Raw genomic sequence first — 15,919 nt, 5'->3', positions numbered from 1 at the left:
AACACAGAAACAACAGAAGGAAGCCTAGGGTATTATCTCTCCTCCAGGGAATAGAAGGCTCTAGAAAGAACCACCAGGGTCTCTGGCCTGGGGTGGGGGTGGGGCTGGAGCCAAGGTGTGGCCTGCGGCAGTGCAGTTCCTTCTCTTGTTCCAGGCAGGGGCGGGTTCAGGCTGATTATTTATAGATGAATTTGCAGTGTGACAAGCCTCAGGCTGCGAGGTTCCGGTGAAATCCGCATGACATTGCAGATTTCCTAGAGCCCTGGGAAGGAACCACATGGCAGCCAAGAGCAATGCTCCCCTGGCTTCCCCCGCCCCCTCGTTGTCCTTGTTTTTTTCCTTTTAACCCAAGTTTCCCAGGGGGCTTGGGGGGGGGGGGGAGAAAGAAAGAAAAAGAAAAACACTGATTCATCTTAAAATGTGAAATGGTGAATTCCCCAGCAGCAGCTTCCTTCCCCACAGAGACACGGAGTGTTAACAGCCCGCAGAAATCTGGGTTACTGACTTGGAAACCAAATAATAGGGATGAATGAATGGACCAGAGAGTAAAGAGTCTGCACATAAAGGGAAACTCCTTCTGACTGCATCTTTCATGCTGCTGGACATTAGGATCCCGGCAGGCAGACTCAGCTCTTAGGTTCGGTTGCCCAGTAACCAGAGGATGCACAGATTTCCATTTTTACCTTCTTTCTGATTCAGGAAAGTCTTTTTTTTTTTTTTTTTTTTTTTTTAAATTCCTTTTTAAACAGAAGGATTAAAGAACAACCCCCCACCCCGCCCCACCCTCGCCCTCCACATTAAGGTCGAACCAATCCCTTTCACCTGTTGGTGGCTAAAGTGTTTGAAAGGACCCCTGTTTTAAAACAGGTACGCTGTTAGGAAATCGTCGGGGCAACGTCGGGATGCAGACAGAGGGTGGTAAGGTAAGAGACAGCTGCACCCCTGCTTGGAGTTCAGGCAGCGGGTGGATCCCCCCCCATGCCTTCCTCGTGGGGGTTGGTGGGGGATGGTAGGGGTGGTGGTTCTCCGGTCCCTGGAGAGCCATAATCTTGCTTCTTCAACAGTTCAGTCTCGTCTGCCCCCTTGCTGTGAATTTCCCTGTCCCTCGAAAACACCCAGGAGAGTCTCCCGGATTGCCTGATTTTATTTATTTTTTAAAAAGCTTATTCTTAACCCAGCCTTTTCTGAAAGAGAAATCAGTTTTTATTTTATTATTATCATTTTTAAATGGGTCATCAATGAGCTATTTTTAGCAATCCAGTAAAACCAGACAGGGCAGAGTCCTCACTTCTCTCTCTCTCTCATAGAGAAGGTATATGGGGATTTAAAGCTTAAAGTCTTAGGGGAAGCGATTTTCTTCCATTTGATGGGAAAGCAGCCAAAACAGAGTGGCTGCTTGAAATCCTTTGGAGCGAAGGCTGAATCAGGCTGCAGTCTGCTTCTGTGTTTAGGAATGAGCTCTCTGGATGGGGTGTGTGCCCCTGGGCTGGTTGTGGCTGGATGGGTGTGTCTGTGTGTACAGCTGAGGGTTCATTGTGAGTAGATGGTGTCATTATGAGTCTATGGGGACACCTGAGAAGCTTACTCCAATGCTCCTCCCTTTAGAAGCCAGGCTGTTTAAGGCAAGGCTCACGTTTTTTCTATAGGGCAAACCTGTAAGGAAACCCCACAGAGAGAATTTCCTCCTGTTTGCCTAGGATGAGCAGGGCAGGAAAGACCCATCTGCGGATCTGTTGTCTTTTCACGCTGCCTGCCTGGGAAATGGGTCCTTTGAAATCTCAGCTGTTGTCTCAGAGCTCTGTTGGAATAAAGACCCAAGCAAAAGGAGCCACGGGCTGAAAGATAACTGTAGCACTGTGATGGATCCCCAAGATCACTTCTATCAAACACTCTGGACCTTTGCAAGATCACCTGATGGGAGCAGAGTACCCCAGTTTACTGTTTATTAGGGTACTTACTTCAAGTTGTAATAACCGGGTGTCCACATCCTCTTGGTTGAATTAGTAGAACCTGCTAGGAGATAGCAAGTAACCCCCAAGGCTGAGTGTTTTGTGATGACTTCAGCCCTTGGTTCTCCAGCGGTAGAGATGCTTCCTGGGTTCGTTACAAACTCCTCATGGGAAACAGTGCCATTCCATGGCACATGGGACCAATTAGAGTATATTACCAAATGTGATTTCTTCCCCGGCATTGCTATAAGAATGAAAGCTGGGCAAAAAGAGCATTGGCGTTAATGTGCATGGGAAAAAGACGTCGCAGAAATGTCCTGAAATGCCACTTGAATGGGGTGGCGATGGCTCCCTAGTCCTCTAGGTAAAGGAGGCAGTCAGCGATCATTGTGGATATTCCCATATGTTTTGTGTGTATTTGTATACCTGTGTTTATATATTTGTGGGCACAAATGTGAACATGTAAGCACATGTACAAACCTCATTTTTCACGTGAGTGGACCACGTTCTCCTCTCACACTCTTTCAGAGTTTGGATTCCCCGGAAATGAGGGAACCGGGATCAACCCAACTGGTCTTCTGCAGGAGTGTCGGACTGTGGAAGAGTCAGGTTGGCCAGGCTGTGCACTTTGCACCAGGTAGTGTGTCCTCAGTAAAGCTGTGGTGGGGTGGGAGAAGGTGGGAGTGGGGAGAAGAGAGTCAGGAGAGCCAAAGGCTGAGCTACTTGTCTTGTGGGGAGTGCAAATGTTGCCTCCCAGGCACTAAAATGTTGGAAGCAGAATCTGCAGATCCAGAGGCTACAATGCAGCTTCCCAGCAGACGGACTCCACGTCCCTACTTCAATTTCAAGGACTCTACAGGAAAACCTTTTCTTCAGATTAAGGGGAAGGTAGTCCTGTTCCCCTCTTTCGCCAGTGTGTCTCTCCCAGTTTTTTTTTTTTTTTTTAATTTTATTTATTGATTTGTCATAGAGAGAGAGAGAGAGAGAGAGAGTGCCAGAGAGAGCGCACAAGCAGGGGGAGCAGCAGGCGGAGGAAGAAGCAGGCTCCCTGCTGAGCAAGGAGCCCGTGTGGGACTCCATCCTGGGACCCTGGGATATGACCTAAGCCGAAGGCAGACTCTTAACCTACTGAGCCACCCAGGCGCCCCTCCCAGTCCTCTTGATGGCCATGGCCACTGCTTCCCACTATTTTTTTTTTCCCCTCTAAGGGAAAAAGAAAGGGTAAGTTGCATCGATTCCAAGGTCACCATGTCATCGTCTGTTCCGTTCCAAGCTCCCCTCCCCCACTTTGGGACTCTGATCAGCAGAGAAATAGTTTTTATTGAGACTTGAGTCATCATTCCTCAGGAGCAGAACGTGCAATTTAACAGCATGGACACGTGTGCGGGCTGTCAGCTCCGGTTATGCAGGGGCTCCCAAGGATGCTCTGAAGGTTGCGTCTGTTCACCAGTAATAGGATTTACATCGCGGGATGTTTGTCGTCTCATTTATATGTATTACATTGTTTATGCAGCTCAGCTGCAAGAATGGTGCCGACTCTAGTGATTTATTGTACCGTGCCCCCTCTTAAAGCAGTCGCTGGTTCTGGTGTCACGTGAGGCTTTTGTTGAGGAATGAAATCATGTGGCCAGGTAAATACACAGGACGTTTCTGTTTGGTTTGCCTTCCTGTCTGGTTTTCTCAGCAGGCTCTTGGTTTGAAGGGCGCAAGGGGTAGAGATGACAGCTGAAGAAAAATGAATGGACTGCAAGCTGTCCTTGTTCCCCAGTGACTTGAACGAATGTCAGCGAGCCCTTACTAGTGGAGAAAAGAGGGCTGGAGCAGAAAGGTTTCTGGGGGTGATTTTCATTGTACTCTAGCCTTTGTGAGTTCAAGCCCCACATTGAAGCTTACTTAAAAAAAAAATTATGTCTGGACACCTGGGTGGCTCCGTCGGTTAAGCATTAGATTCTTGATTTCAGCTCAGGTCATGATCTAGGGTCATGGGATCGAGCCCCAGGTTGGGCTCCACATTGAGCGCAGAGCCTGCTTCAGATTCTGTCTCTTCCTCTGCCCCTCCCCTAAGCCCATGTGGTGTGTATGCATGCTCATTCTCTTTCTCCGCACCCCCCCCAAAAAAATTATGTCCCACAAGTGCCTAGAAGTTGGGAGGGAAATAGTGGTCACACTCAGATTCTCTATACGCCTGCACGGAGTGTGTCCTTTGGCGGATCGGTTACATATGAGCTGGTGGGAGGAGGTCCTTATCCCTCAGGAACATTCAGGAAGTCATTGGGAAGAGCTGGAGAACCTATGTCCTAGGGATCCTAAAATGTCTCAAAAATCACAAATTTGTTGTGGCAGAAGTATCAAACTTGAAAACCCTTCATAAAGTCGGGGAGAAGAGTATTCTGGGCTTCCCTGTGTAGGGGACATATGAAACTGTAGGAACAAACATATGGGGTCTAAATATTATGTCCACAGCAGCCAAGAGATTTCCCAATTGTTTTAAATTGGCTTGATTATAGGAAATGAGAGCACATACCTTAGGATAGGTGCTGAAGCACCTACATTTGGCTTCTGAGGTTATGAAAAGTTGGAAGAAATACAGTGCATCTCTTCCTAGTTAATCAATGCACAATTAAAAAGGTGTTTATTTTTTTTCCATTTTATTTTTATTTCTTTTCAGCGTTCCAGCATTCATTGTTCATGCACCACACCCAGTGCTCCATGCAGTACGTGCCCTTCTTAGTACCCACCACCAGGCTTTATTGTTTTTTAATTATTTTTTTTTAAAGATTGTATTTATTTATTTGACAAAGAGATCACAAGTAGGCAGAGAGGCAGGCCTAGAGAGAGGAAGGGAAGTAGGCTCCCTGCTGAGCAGAGAGCCCCATGTGGGGCTCGATTCCAGGACCTTGGGATCATGACCTGAGCTGAAGGCAGAGGCTTTAACCCACTGAGCCACCCAGGTGCCCCAGTTTTTTAATTATTTTTAAAATTTTAGGTAGGCTCTGTGTCCAACATGGGGCTTGAACTCACAACCCTGAGATGAATGCTCTACCGACTGAGCCTGCCAGGCACCCCTCAATGCAGTTTTTTATTTTTGCAAGAGCAGTTGGTCAAGGCTTAACGTATCCGTTAGCTTTTCCCATGGGTCCTTAATATTTCTTCCCGTACTTCACGTTCCCCAAAAGCAATGAAATGTGGTGATGGAGAGGGAGTGTATATGAGGAGTGTCCTTGTTATTATTTAAGCTTAGAGAAGGAAGGTAGACCCATTTTTGATCCAGATCACGTTGTATTTAACCAAAGAAAAAAAAATTTTTTTTTGCCGTCTCATGACTGTGTGATCTGGAGAGATTTCAAAGTCTTGACTGGAGCACATGCAGTAATTAGGAGGTATTACTAGGTTAATTAGAAGCTGTGCCTCTTAATGATTCAAAATGGTTCAGGGGAGAAAATTGCAAGAGGAGAGTGAGTACAGGGAGAGGATTTGTCTCTCAAAGCTGCTCTCCCGTGAAGGTCATGCTATTGTTATGGCAAGATATGCATGTGTTCCTGCTAGAAATGTTCATTATGCCTGCTTTGTGTCAGCTGTGTTAAGTGAACAGTAATGTATTTATTAAAATAATTTCCATTCATTGACTGAGTTGATGCAAAAGTATGAAACCAGCTTTGACCCTGACGTGATGGGTTAATTGGTCTCCTTGAAATCCAGTCTTCCCTCAGGTACGCTGTCCCTTGGACTGATCTGCAGGTCCCTTAGGCTGGATCTTCTTCCTTTGCTCTCGCTGTGTGGCTAGGCTAGATCTCACAACTCCCTGTGTGGTATGACGCCACGTAACGTCTCGATGTGTCTAGAATGCACTTTTCTGGCCTAGACCTTTCTCTGGAGCCCCTGCCCCCCCTCACCCATATGACCGATGGCTCCCCTCAGAGGCAGCACATCCCCTTGGAATTCACACTCAGCCCTCTCCACGGTCTCAATGTGGACCCTTGCTCCCTCATTCAGCAGATCTATGCAGGCATCAGATCCTGGGGATTCTGTCTCCTTAAATCCCCTGAAACCTGTCCACCTTTCTGTTCTGTTGCTGCTGCCCTTGGTCCCTTCGTCCTGCCGTGAATACTTTAGTCCCTGGCCATCCCACTCAGGGCCTCAGGAGCATGAGTGTTCCCCTGTCCTCATCTTTGGTTCCTTTCGTGCCGTGAAACCAACTGGTAAACCATGCCTGGTGCTCTCTGGTGTTATGGAGATGGTTTGTTGTCTGTATGGACTGCCTTGGAACGCTTCGGAGAATCAGCAGAGGTGTGATGCCGTGGAACATTCTAGCATGTTGGTAGTTCCCATCCCGGACCTCCCTGGGGTAGGTTTGTTAGAGCTACCTGATCTTCTGCTTCCCATCCCTTGTACTTTCATATTTATTTTATTTTTATTTTTAAAAATATTTTATTTTAAGGAGAGAGAGGGGGAGAGAGAGAGCCCACGAGTGGTGGGGGAAGGGCAGCAGGCAGAGGGAGAAGCGGACTCCCCACCGAGGAGGGAGCCTGACACAGGACTTGATTCCAGGACCCCAGGATCATGACCTGAGCTGAAGGCAGACATTGAACCCACTCAGTCACCCAGGCGCCCTTGTATTTTTGTATATGACAAAGGGTGTGGCTTGGTGTGCCCAGTATCCTTATTTGACGCCTACCCAGCTGTTCCTCTAATAACCCAAAGACCAGCAGACTTCCTTCCAAATGGTTTGCTTCTGCAGCCAAAACTCTGTACGGGGTCGATGCTCCCGGCTCTTATATTTCTCTGACGTTTGCTGCAATTGACCCATCTTTGTTCTTTTTGTTTTCTCCTTCTTTCTCCTCCTCTTTCTTTTTCTCCTTAAACTCTCCATACACTTTGGGTTTAGTTTTGGTAGAGGCTCCCCCTCCCTTTTTTTTAGAGGGGATGAGGGGCAGAGGGAGGGGGAGAGAGAGAGAGAATCTCAAGCAGATTCCCTGCTCAGGAGGGAGTCTCAAGTGGGGCTTGGTCCCAGGACCCAGAGATCATGACCTGAGCCAAAACTAAGAGTCAGATGCTTAACCCACTGAGGCACCCCTAGTTTTTCTTTTATATTTTACTGCTCATCATTCTCTCACTTATTTCTGTTAAGGTGGCACACTCCCTATTGTTCTGCTTGGTTTGTCTCCCTTTTCCTCCCTTTTGTTTTTTTGTGATTTTATTTTTAAATAACCTCCACACCCCAGGTGGGGCTCGAACCTCAAACCCTGAGATCAAGAGTCACGTGCTCTGCCGACTGAGCCAGCCAGGCTGCGCTGTGCTTTTCTTTTCCCTCACGGCTCCCTGATTTTGCTCCAGAGCCTCTTTCTATGCGGCGAATAGCGGGTCTTCCTTCCAGTTCTGTGCCCCCCCCCCTCCACATTCTGGAGTCCAAGGGAGCTCTTTGTCTAGGGTACAAGGCCCTTCATCTCCCTCTCCCGCCGTTGCTTCCTGTACTGACCCATCTCGCAACTTCTATGCCAGCCATAAGGAATTGGTAACGGTTGGTGTGGATCCTTCTGGAACCGCCGGATGCTCCTGTTCGCCCTCTCTCTGTAATGCTCGTCACCACCCTCTCCACCCTATCCAGTTGCTTTAAGTAACCGACTCCGTTTTCAAAACCCGGTCCGTGCTGTGAACTCAGGAATCCGTTGCCTCGAAGACCTTCCTGCTCCCTCCCACGCTAGAATTGCGGTTCCTCTCTGAAGTCCCTGCTGTGTCCGGCAGGTGCGTCTCCCGAGCATTAGGTCACACTGTGGAGCATGATGGATTCGCACCCCGCACCACATGGTCCCTCCTGTGTTCGAGGATCTGTGCGGGGTGCTCACCCAGACCGTTTGCTGGTTACATATCTGTCTCCCCGTTGAGCAGGGAAAGTCTTAAAATGTACTTTAGAATTATTAGCTTGTATTTTATTTATTTTTAAAGGTTTTATTTCTTTGAGAGAGAGAGCAAGCACAAGCAGGGGAGCGGCAGTGGGAGAGTGAGAAGCAGACTCCCCGCTGAGCAGGGAGCCCCATGCAGGACTCGATCCCAGGACTCTGGGATCATGACCTGAGCCACCCGGGCGTCCCATGCTTTGGTTTCTAAGACCAATCCCTCTGCATATGTTCTGGAGCTACCCTCTCTCACTTTATCAGGGACCACATTTCTACAAGTATCCGCTTTATTTCTTGCATCTTCTAGCGTGGTGGCAAACAGCTCATATCGCCGGTTTTTAAATCTTGGCTCTGCAGCTAGCCTTGTGACTCTGAGCAGATGAATGGACTTCTCTCTGCATCTAAAATGGTGATACTTTTGATAATTAAACAAGCAATACAATTATTGCTTGTTTATGGGGGGCCAGTGCCTGGCACAGTGTAAATGCTGAGTAAAAGATCATTTGTGGGGCGTGTGGGTGGCTCAGTCCATTAGGCCTCTGACTCTTGGCTTTGGTGCAGGTCATGATCTCAGGGTCATGGGGTCAGATCCCTGTGCCCATCTCTGCGCTCAGCGGGGAGAATTTTGGAGAATCTCTCTCTCTCCTTCTCCTCTTGCGTGTTCTCTCTCTCTCTCTCTCAAATAAATAAATAAAATCTTAAAAAAAAAACACAACACTTGCAACAGCCTATAAAATGCCTCATTGTCATGCAGTAACACACACCCCTTGGGCTCTTGCTCCCCTCCCGCTCCTGCCCCATCTTCATCTCTGCTTCGGAGCAGACATGGTTGGCAGAGCTGCTTGTACCTGCTGTCTCCTCGTTCCCCTTTCGCTCCTTAACTCAATGGGTGGCGCTTTCATCCAGACCGCTCCAGTGAAGCCGCTCCTCCTGGTCAAGGTCACCAGTGATTTCTACCTTGTCAAGATCCCATGGTCAATTCCATCTTTCTTTGTTCCCACCACTGACCTCTCCACTGCAGTGGACATGGTTGAAGATGCCCTCCTCAAAATGCTTTTCTTCTGGGGGCTTCTGTGACATGGGAAGCCTGGGTTTCCCCACCTTTTGGGCCCCTCCTCCTCAGTCTTGATGCTCCCTCACCAGATCTCTGAAAGTAAGAGTCCTCCAGTTGCTTGGTCTTTGGTCCTGTTCCTCATCCAGATTTCCTTCCTCCCTGATCTGACCTCGTCCCGTGGCTTCAGATACCAGTTACGTGCTGGAGAATCCTCAAATTGTTCTTTCTTTCTTTCTTTTTTTTTTTTTTTAAAGATTTTATTTATTTATTTGACAGAGAGAGATCACAAGTAGGCAAAAGGCAGACAGAGAGAGAGGGGAAAGCAGGCTCCCTGCTGAACAGAGAGCCGGATGAGGGACTCGATCTCAGGACCCTGAGATCATGACCTGAGCCGAAGGCAGCAGCTTAACCCACTGAGCCACCCAGGCGCCCTCAAATTGTTATTTCTAGAACTCTTTTTTTTTTCTAGAAATTGTTATTTCTATAACTCTTCCCTGGGCTCCCCACTCAGATATTGAACAGGTTCTTACCGTAGAGATGCCTAATAGGCATCTGGAATGTAGTATGTTCAAAACAGAACCGTTCACTGTTTTCCTCGAAAGTCACCCCTACCCCCTCCATGCCCCCACCTCCCCCCACCTGCCCCCTGCCTTTCAGGTAAAGGGCACACCATCCAGTATTGGGTGCAACCTGGACCTGCTCCTTCACTGCTTTCTTACCTCCACACCCTGTTAGTCAAAGTCCCCACAATCAGTGCATTATTTCCAGTCCCCAGCTCTGCTCCTGCTTTAGTGCTCCCACCCCGTCTTTCTCAAGCTTAAATTCAACCACTTCGCTCTTGCTGAAAACGTCCATTATACTTAGAATAAAATCCAGGCTCCTTGACATGACCTAGAATCATGGCTCTGGGACGGGACCTCACATTCTTTTGCTTTCTCTCTTGCTCTCTTCACTCTAGCCGCCTTGCCTTGGATTTCTTTGACCTTGAGCACGGCAAGCTCTTTCCGGTATCTGGGATTCTGCACGGGTTTTTCTTTACCTGGGTCTTTATGTGGATACTGTCTTCCCCTACAGATATCCTCTGAGGTATAGCAGTAGGTATTCGACAGAATTGTCTCTATTTATTTAGAACTTTCAACTTAGAGGTGACCTCTTTCATGGCTCTGTATTTTATTTTTGTAACTCTGTTGGAATAGAGGTCTAACTGCCTTTTCTCCCCCAATTTGGCCAGTCATCCAATGCCATTTTTTTGAGACATCCATTTTCTCCACTGATTTGAGACGCCAACAGTGGACCCCTAGATGACTCGTACTGGCATTTCTTTTCTTTTTTTTTCCCCCTAAGATTTTATTTATTTATTTGAGAGAGAGAGAGAGAGAGCACAGAGGCAGAGGGAGAAGCAGACTCCCAACTGAGCTGGGAGCCCGATGTGGGGCTCGATCCCAGGACCCTGAGATCATGACCTGAGCTGAAGGCAGAGGCTTAACCCACTGAGTTACTGAGGAGCCCCTGTATGATCATTTCTTTTGGAAGAACTCGTAAATGTCCTTAACCTGCCTCTAGATTTCATGGGATAGCTAGCAAGTCCTCTGGATTATGGTCAAGGTTCCTCTTTGGTTAAAAATTTCTCTGCTTCTAAGAAATTTCAGTTTTAGGCTGGCATCTACTGTCTGAAGGAACATATTTGTGAACAGCTATGACTGTCTTGTAAACACTGTAAGACAAGTCCAAGTGAAGTGCCTATTAACTAACCTTCTTATCTGTGAAATGATTTTCTCACCCCTTCAGCTCTAAATCTTATGATTCTAGGCTTGGCTTCTTCAAAGCTTTTCCCTTATATTTTCGAATGAACTCTACTTGAGATAGTCTGTAGTTTCCATAGGACCTTCTTTGCTTTTGAGATTAGAGTACAGAAATCCAACCACATATAGGTATTTCTTTTTCTTTCTTTTTTTTTTTTTTAAGATTTTATTTATTTGTCAGAAGACAGAAAGAGTGCACAAACAGGGGGAGAGGCAGGCAGAGGGAGAAGCAGGCTCCCTGCTGAGCAGGGAACCCGATGCAGGACTTGACCCCAGGACCCTGGGATCATGACCTGAGCCGAAGGCAGATGCTTAACCCACTGAGCCACCCAGGCATGCCACACATACAGTATTTCTTTCACTGGAAAAGCAGTAGGTATTTGTCAACACCCAAGACTTGGTGTTTACACTATTGAAGGTTCTAAATGTTCCCTCCCATCCATCTCTGTTCCTTTTTTCCCTCAGCGTCCTACATTTCTTCTTAAACGTGTGACCAGACTACGTGTTGGTAATCGTGGACGGTCTGGAGGTACGCTGGTATTGTGTAGAGCTTTACTTTTCTTCCCTTGTTAGTGCTGGAAATTTCTGATTTTTGGAAGGAAACCGAAATGCAGATATAGCCATGTTTTCTCAAGGTCTTTTTTTTTTTTCCCCTCCAAATCACTGTGCTGAATTCGTACCTTATTTGGACAATTTCCATATTGAAAGGCTGAGAAGGTGCTACTCTGACTTCTCTTTTGCCCTCTGAGAAAAAGGTCTAAACATTTTAGATGGAAATAGCAAGCCTATTATGTAGGAAGTGTGGTTGTAGAGCAGAATGGCATTTTGATAACAGAAAGCAAGAAAACTCCCCAATAGAGCCTGGCTTCCCTATTCTTGGTGCTAAATAAATAATGCATTTTTCAAAGGCTGTGTCTTTGGATGCAAACCTACTTTTTGGTAAAAGAGAAAGGCATTTCCACTCTGTTATTGGCCTTTGGGTTGCTTCTGTTTTCCACCAGTGCTGAAACTGCAGTCAATTAGGTACTTTTTCTTGTGACAGATTGGAAGCCAGAAGGGAGCTGATGAATTCAAACAGAGAAATAGGAGCTAAAAATGTCTTTAAAGCCCTTCTTTGCACATTTTCTCTTTAGAATTTATAGAGTACATTAATTTTCTGATATAATGAGTTATGAGATGCTTAGCCTTATGTAAAGTTAATAGAAGGCATGCTTTATTTTGAATCCCTACCTGTTTCTCAATTTATTTACTTTAATTATGTGCTCTCTGTTACACAATCAGTGGCCTGGACTCCCAGGCCCCCTTGACAATTGATGTCTGTTGTTTCTGTTTTTGTTTTTATGTATGTATGTATGTATTTATTTATTTTACCACTTGGTTCCTCGTTGGATGATGTATGATTGCTAACCTTTTCTGAGTTCGTGGCACCATCTGGATTTTTCATTCAGAGTCCACGGACTGAAAATAGTATGTTTCTTTTTATGGTTGGGCATAATTTTTTTGGGTTCCCAATGGGCACAATTCCTGTCTCAATATCTTCATTTTGAAAGAGATATTTCAAATCCATAAGTATCAATCTGGCCAAGCAGTGTTCGTGTTTGAAGCATTTAGTGAGCGGGGGGATTTGGTGGACAGTTTTTAGTGTCCTGTCCTGATCCCCTTTACCCATGAATTTAAAGATTATTTATCTGTTTGTCAGAGAGAGCATGTGCACAAGCAGGGGGAGCAGCAGGCAGAGGGCGAAGCAGGCTCCCCGCTATGCAGGGAGCCCGATGTGGGACTCAATCCCAGGACCCTGGATCATGACCTGAGCTGAAGGCAGATGCTTGACCGACTGAGCCGCCCAGGCGTCCCTTACCCATGAATTTAAATCTCTGGTCCAGACTCTGCTTCTAGAGAATCCGATCTGTGATGGTTGGTCCCAGGAAAGGGTCCCAAGGAAACCGACCCTAAGAGATTCTGAGGTTGGTCACTTCCTGGGTGGCTGTCAGAGAGCCCCAGTCCCTGGTGCTAGGTGATTTACCAGTCATCCCTGGTTTGCAAGAGCACAGCAATTGTTAAGCCTTTTACTTGTGGAAAGATTGGAGGGGGGCACAAGAGGAAGGAGATGCATAAGCTTGTTGTCATATCGCTGGCATTTGAGAGGTTCACGAACATTCATATTATAAGGACCGTTGCTGAAGACTTCACATGCTCATGGCAGTCAATCACTAACTCAGAGGAAAGTGTGCAAGTCAGAGGGTGTCCTCGGCAGCACTGAAAGGGGTGATTGCATGAAAGGCCAGGCATGGGACTTAACTGCAAGAGTGATATTACTTTGGAGAAGGCTGAATTCTCAGCCTGGACACGTCTATGGCAGGTCTGTGACCTCTATGACAAGCGAGGTCCCTGTTTGGGAGAGAGCAGGACTCTGAGATCTGTTTTCAAGTACCTGAATTCCCAGATTCCCTTAAATTCTTATAACTGCAGTAGATTCCCTTGTTGGAAGACAGAGTCCTCCTGCTTGCTTAAATACCATGGGGGAGCCACATGGGATAGAATCACCTGGAGAATGATACAGGTTCTCTCCGATCTGCCCCTTCTGTCTTCCTAGCCACCAGACCAATAGCTAAGGTCAAGCCTTAGCATGATCCAATGGGGCAAGGTTAGGTTTGCTGGGAAGGGGTAGGGTGTTAAATGCAAAAGGAGCCACAGGACCCATTTGCAACCAGGAGAGCGTGCTGGAGAGTGAATACCGAGGTGTTGGATTAGGCGATAGTGAATTTAAAGTGGCCTAGGGGAGATTATTATTATTTTTTAAGTACAAGATAATCTTCTTTGATACAAGATTTAACAGCCTGGCAAGGACTCTGGAGATAGGTCTAATATTCTGCTGGGATGATGGGTCTTGGAAACCTGGAAGGAAATATGCCCCCACTAAATTGTGTAGAGAAGCCGGAATTGCTAGGGCTGACTCTGGAAGGTTTGCAGTGAAGCCTTTCCCTTAGCTCACACCTGCCTGTGACTTCATGGGAGGTTCTCTATACTCAGTTGTTGAAGGTGGGGAGACCTGAACCAGGTTCATGGATGAGTAGGCCTGCTATGTTTGATGGAAGTGAAAATTCTTTGCTTTCACACCTTCTCCCCACTGAGGGGTGGTTTGGATGCACAGCGGTGTGGGGAAATACTACCTATGGGCAGAGTTTTGAGCAGTGTAGTCATTTGTTGTGTGGAAGGAGAAGTAGCCCAAGGTAAGGGCTACCTATGGGGATGGATGAGCCGTGGCAATGGCTTAGCTAATTAATCAGGGGCCTGGAATAAATGAGATTGAAAGGTAGGAGAAAAGGGATTTTTGGGAGGAGGCACTTGGTTGGACATATGGGAGCAGACCTGAAGTGTGAATTACACACACTAGCATTCGAGAAACAACATCTACTGGGGAATTGTCATGGGCCATGGGGACACAATGACTCAGCCAGTTGATGTCAGCCAACCTTTATTGTTGGCCACCCCAGTGCTTGGGCAGTGAGCTTATGAATGGAGTAATCATGGTGGGAGGTACGAAGACTAGGTAGGGACCCATCAGTGTGGGGTCTCTCCATTCAGGCTTAGCTAACTGCTGCTGAATGGTTGACCATCAACAAGAGCCTGACACTGAGCTCCTGACACTCCTCAAGGTGAGCCAATAGCCACTTGGTGGCACATGGATTAAATTGAACCCCTTCTACCCTGGGAAGAACAATACTTCATCCTGGCTGGGATAGATACATCTTCTGATTATGGGTTTGACCTTTCCACCTGGAACGTCTCCATCAGAACCACTGTACAAGGGCTTAAAGAATAACTCGTCAACATTGGGTCCTGTAGCACCAAGAGACATACTTCATAGAAAACAGGGTGTGCAGGAGGCATATGACCCCCAGATCCATACTTCATCCCGTATCATTGAGAGGCTGCCGGCCTGAAGTGTCAGTCAAGTCCTCTGGGGAATAGGTGGTGAGAATGAGCTTTGGAAGTAGATAAAATGTCTTTGAAAGATTAGGGGAGTAAAGCAGAATTGGGTATGGAAAGCTTTCAGGCGCTAATGGAATCTCATATCTGTGGAAAAAGAAGGGAGGAACCAGGATGAGGGATGGCAAGTTGAAGACCTCAGTGCCCATCTGGCAAGGTCAACAGGGAGTCCCAGGGCAATGGGTGCTTCAAGAGCCCCACCCGGGGCAGAGGTGCTTAGTCGTGGGCTGAGGGAAGCCTGGGAAGAGTGTGGCCTCTGATCAAAAGCTGAGGCAGATCTTGCAGGTGCTGTCGCCCAGAGGATGTCCACAGGGTGCACTCCTTGAAGCTGAACAGAGGGAGAAGCAGATTCCCTGCTGAGCAGGGAGCCAGACCCGGGGCTCAATCCTAGGACCCTGGGATCAGGATCTGGGCCGAAGGTAGACTAAGCCATCAGGCATTGCAGCAAATTCTTCCTTAAAGGGAGGTTTGAGTGGCATCCTTCCACGGCTGTCACCATTGACACCCCATGTCCTGTGGATCCACATGATCAGGGGGCATTTCTCTCAGGGTTCTAGTGGACTCTGTTCAAGGGTAGACTCAGCAGGGGGAAGTGGCAGGAGGGTCTTGGGGCTTCCTCTGGTACCCATCATCTTCCTCCTGCACTACCCACTCTAAATTCCCGTTTTCAGCTGTCCTTGGTGCTTTACTGGGAGGTGTGACCCAAGTCTCCATTCTGGAGGGGTCTGAGCCCCTGTAATTCTCTCCTCTGGTTGGGGCTTTGGCGCTTGTCCATTTACGTTCACAACTGGACAGAGGAGTCCCAACGGGTATCCACGGGGATCCCCGGAATCCCACACATATCCCTCCTCGTCTCCACCTCCGCCTGAGAATCAGGGACCATGGCCCCCTCAGCCCCCACCAACCCACCCCGGTGGTGATTGTTCTCCTTGTCTGTTGTTCCCTGGGCACCAGGCATTCAAAGGACCCAGGATGCAGCCTTAACCTGCAGTTTGTAGAGACCTTTGCTGTGTTCTCTGTCAAGAGCGTGGCCCCCCCTTCCATGGACCAGGACATTTAGCCCTGCAGAGCCTAGAGTGGTGAGAACAGGAAGCGTGAGATGCTGCAGTGGGACACTGGGAATGATGATAAGGGACAATTTCTGCTTCTGTGCCTGGGGTCCTGGATCCATGTATTAGAGGTTTCTGATTCCCTGTGGATATAGCACCCTGAAAATGGCACCTATCTTCG

At 47.5% G+C, this 15,919-nt stretch overlaps 1 protein-coding gene across 1 annotated transcript in view; it reads left to right on the top strand.

Annotated features, from left to right (window-relative positions):
- The first annotated feature begins 902 nt into the window (after positions 1-902).
- Positions 903-15,919, top strand: part of LOC132027619 (uncharacterized) — a 132,608-nt gene continuing 117,591 nt past the window's right edge. Inside the window, exons 1-2 of the mRNA XM_059416395.1 lie at positions 903-918; positions 2,478-2,586. Of these exons, the coding sequence (XP_059272378.1) occupies positions 903-918; positions 2,478-2,586 (125 nt within the window). The remainder of the gene's footprint in view (positions 919-2,477; positions 2,587-15,919) is intronic.

The sequence above is a fragment of the Mustela nigripes genome, chromosome 12 (assembly GCF_022355385.1).
Source record: "Mustela nigripes isolate SB6536 chromosome 12, MUSNIG.SB6536, whole genome shotgun sequence".
Taxonomy (NCBI): domain Eukaryota; kingdom Metazoa; phylum Chordata; class Mammalia; order Carnivora; family Mustelidae; genus Mustela; species Mustela nigripes.
This window is presented reverse-complemented; position numbering and strand designations above follow the sequence as displayed.